Source organism: Tupaia chinensis, unplaced genomic scaffold (assembly GCF_000334495.1).
Source record: "Tupaia chinensis unplaced genomic scaffold, TupChi_1.0 Scaffold140356_1, whole genome shotgun sequence".
NCBI classification, from domain to species: Eukaryota; Metazoa; Chordata; class Mammalia; order Scandentia; family Tupaiidae; genus Tupaia; species Tupaia belangeri.
In genome coordinates this window covers 317,090-320,953 of record NW_006200233.1, presented here as the reverse complement: position 1 = coordinate 320,953, position 3,864 = coordinate 317,090, and the positions used below count along the sequence as shown (strand labels likewise).

The 3,864-nt window shown below is 56.6% G+C and overlaps 1 protein-coding gene across 1 annotated transcript in view; it reads right to left on the bottom strand.

The window, feature by feature from the left end:
- Window positions 1–3,864, bottom strand: part of CARMIL1 (capping protein regulator and myosin 1 linker 1) — a gene marked incomplete at its 5' end in the record, with an annotated part of 96,541 nt that overhangs the window by 39,315 nt on the left and 53,362 nt on the right. Inside the window, 2 exon segments of the mRNA XM_014593331.1 lie at window positions 1,741–1,810; window positions 2,772–2,876. Coding sequence (XP_014448817.1) covers window positions 1,741–1,810; window positions 2,772–2,876 — 175 coding nt within the window.

Genomic DNA, 3,864 nt, shown 5'->3' with positions numbered 1-3,864 from the left:
TTCCTGCTCCACACAGACTTAAACTGGCAGTAGTCATGACGTTTAATCGGGGTGATAAAACTAAATTGTAGAGGGACCACAGCTAGCGTCATAGCTATGTCACTGGATTCCCATGTAGTCAACCATGGTTCAAGTCCCGGACCTGTGTGCGTGTGTGCCCAAGATCCTGAGAGGAGAATGGAGGCGAAGGGATTGGGGCGTGGCCATCCCCCCTGAGGGGTGATTTCTCACTTTCTGTCTCTCTGTCTCTGTCTGTCTTTCTGGTGAGTATACATGCCCTATAGCAAAAAACTCTAAAAAAAAAGAAAGAAAAAAGAAAAGAAAAAAAAAAAACCTACACTGTGGGTCAACTGCTAATTCAGGAGTTTGATCTGACATTCAACCTGCTTTTTTCATCTGACTCCTTCCCCAAGAATCGAGGATCCTTGATTTATGATGGTGTTACATCCTGACTAACCCACCACAATGTCGAAAAATGAACTCCGGCCACCCTAAACCAGGGTTGTCCGCACTGGCGTGCACCTTGGGAGCATGCTGGAAACGATTCACGCCTGTGAGTGGCTTGGGTTTCCACTTTGTGCTGCGTCTTCACACGAGAGCCATCGATTTGCACAGGGAAATTCCACAACGCGAGGTCCGTCTCCCGGGGTCTATTGTTCTCTGTTCTCTTTGCTTTTCTCCACGTGTCAGTCTGATGTGACGCCCGGACTGACTGTGCTGGCACCAGGGAGGAGCTAGGGAACCCTAAGGGCAGCACCAACACAGGCCTCCGGGAGTCACGGCTGAGGGGAAGCCCACAGAGCCCCGAGTAGCTGCTGAGGCCCCGCGTGGTCCAGCACACATGCACACATGCACACATGCACACATGCACATCCCCGCTGCAGACTGAGCTCAGGTGGAGCACACAGAGGGCTGCAGTCAGGGAGGGGACGCAGTGGGACACAGGAGTGATGTCCTAGGACTCTGTACCCTCACGGCCACCGCTCAGAGGTGCCCATGCCACCTCCTTACACGCGGGACTCAGCCAGCAGCCGGCTCCCCCAGGACTACACAGCCGAGGAGCCTGGCTCTGTGAGACCCGGGGGAGAGGGAGACTGGAGGAGCGTCCTGGAAAGAAGCGGCAGTGTGTGGAAAGGCCCAGGACGAGGACGAGGAGGCCCACACGGTCCCTCCTCAGCGGAGACAGAGCCCGCTGTGCCAGGGAGGCCAGGCTCAGAGGAGACCCGCTGGGTGGCACCACGCATTTTCTAAGCTCCACCCAAACCAAGATCCAAGACGGTAAAAGTCTGGCTGCCCTCGAAGGCGTGGAGGCTTTCCGCCCTCACTCTCCAGGGGCTCTGCAGCAGGAAGTGTTTGGGACTGCTGTCATTTCAAGGGGCATTTTAATTTTCCAGCTTCAAATCAAGATATAAGAAAGTAAAATCAATGGCAAGACCCATTCTCCTTCACACTCTGCAGGCCCCGGCTAGGTCACACACGTGTCCCTCACCACACTGCCGTACACCACACTGGCGCCACGGGAAGTCACCTCAGGGCTCTCCATCCGTCACCCTACAACCCCCACGTGACCAGCCCCGAGAACGGGCGACGTCATCGCCACCACACCTAACTCTGCACGTAAAACCAGAGCGCAAACCATCAGAACCTCGCACAACGGGCTTCCCCTGCATGGACCCGGGGCCCACAGCACCACTCTGTGCCCGGGAACGACGCAGCAGCTGTGGCCAAGGTGGGCCTTACCTCGCAGCCGCTGAGATCGAGGGAGACCCCCTTCAGGCTGTGGTTGCAGGCCAGGCCCAACAGCAGTGCCCTGCGGGAGGAAGGGAACGCATCAGACAGCTGTGGCAAGTGGCGCCCAGGAGGCAGGCGCGCTGACTCGCCCGGAGAGGGGAGCACCTTCCCGAGCCACAGGGGGAGCACCGAGATCCTCTGGCTGTTTGGAGTGCCCCCCACACCTCTGCCTGCCTCTCTCTGGCTCATGAAAGAAATAAACTTATTTTAAAAACAGAATTTTGACCTCTTAAAAAAAGACAGAAAAAAAGCAGTTAACCAAACAGACGAAGATCCATTTCCCAGCAAAGTGGCACGGTGGACCCTCGTTTGGCCTGTCATGAGACACACGGGACATCGCGGAGTCACGCTCGGCGGGAGAAGAGCAGCCAGGCAGGCCGAGCGTGTCCCGTGTGCGCGGCCTGTGCTTGGAAGTGCCTTATCTAGGTGCAGGATTTGGCCCGAGAGCCCTGAGCACCGAGCGTGGCGTTCCTTCTCAAAGTGGGGCAAGAATTAATTATCCTCGAACCTCAGTCTAGCTGAGAATTAGAACTTGGCCCTACTCCTGCCTCGGGGCGTGAACCCTGCACTGCCCAGGGCGGTCAGAAGCCAGGACGGCTATGAGGACTTGCTGCCCACGACCACATGGACAGCCTGCTGGTGCGTGCACACGGCCACTGAGCACGCGTCACCCACACGCAGGCCCGGCTAGGACACACCTCCAGGGGCAGGGCGGAGGTGGGCCTGAGGGCAGCCATGCCGGGGACATCTCTGGACCCCGCAGTCACAGGCCGAGGAGGGTTTGATTTTCACAGAAAGCCAAGGGTGTGAACAGCGCCCCGCGTGCTTTGAGAAATGCAATTACTCCCTGGCCCACAGTAAAAAGGTGCTGGTGTCTCTGCCTTCCTGGCTCAGATAACACCTCTTCCACCCTTCCCACAAGGGCAGCTGTAATAACACACTGAACTTAAACCCACGAGGAGCATCAACAACCCACTCACTTCAAGGGCTCAGGAGACAGTTTGGTGCCTGCAAGGTTGACGTGCCGCAGCGCCAGGGCACTGCTGAAGAACCGCTTGAAGGACGGCGGCACCTCTCTGCCCTTCCTGGAACACACGGGTCAGGCAGTCACACGCAGCGAACGCTCCCGTCCCCAAGTCGCTCAGATTCTCAGTGCAAATTCAGATAAAATAAAGACGCCTGACACCTACGTGGAAAAGCCCAGCCCTATCGTAGGAACGCGGAGACACAGTGCCATGTGTCTCTGGGTCACGTAAGCAGCAATGCATTCCTCACATCGGGGGACTCACTGCCCATTACCCTTCAGTCTTCAAACACTCCATGTTTGCAACTTTTTAAAATAGGTGGTCAAAGGGGACCAGCAGGTGGCGTGGTGGCTAAGGGCATTGCACTCCCACATGGCCCACCGTGGCTAGAGTCCTGGCCCCGGTGGCTTGCTTTTTCACTTTCCCACTCTCTTTCTCTCTCATTCTGTTCCTCTCTGGTCAAATTGAAATGAAATTTGAAAGTTAAATAAAACTTAAACAAAATAACTTTTAAAATGATAACAAATCTAATTAGATAATAAATACATTTAAAAAATAAAATAGGTGATCAAAGAAGTAACTTCTCATTCGTTTAAAGAGCTTTCCCACCAGGTGAAGGGGGATGCTAAGGCCCTCCCCAGCAGAGTCCTGATCCCCACTGACACCTGGCCCTTCTCCCTGCGCTCTGCCCCCTCCCCGTCGCTCCTGAGTCTGAGTCCTGCTGCCGGGGTGTGTGTGTGGTGGGGGCGAACCCAGCCCTCAGCCGAGTTCCGTACAAACTGAAGTGCCCGAGCAACGAGCAGCGGCAAGATTGCTCTCGGTCCCGGAGCCACTCCGCCTTGTCCCAAGTGCCCGCTGAGAACACCTACGGGGTTTCCACAGGTCCTCGCTGCACAGAAAGCACCCGTCCCCCGAGGGCCGGCACTGGCATGCAGCTCACCACAGGCTGCAGTCGGGCACACGCTCACCGATGAGGCCTGCCCGTCACTGGCCGCTGCCGGCCCTCTCCCCTGCACGCTCTGTGGCCTTCGCCCCGCAGCCCTCCCTG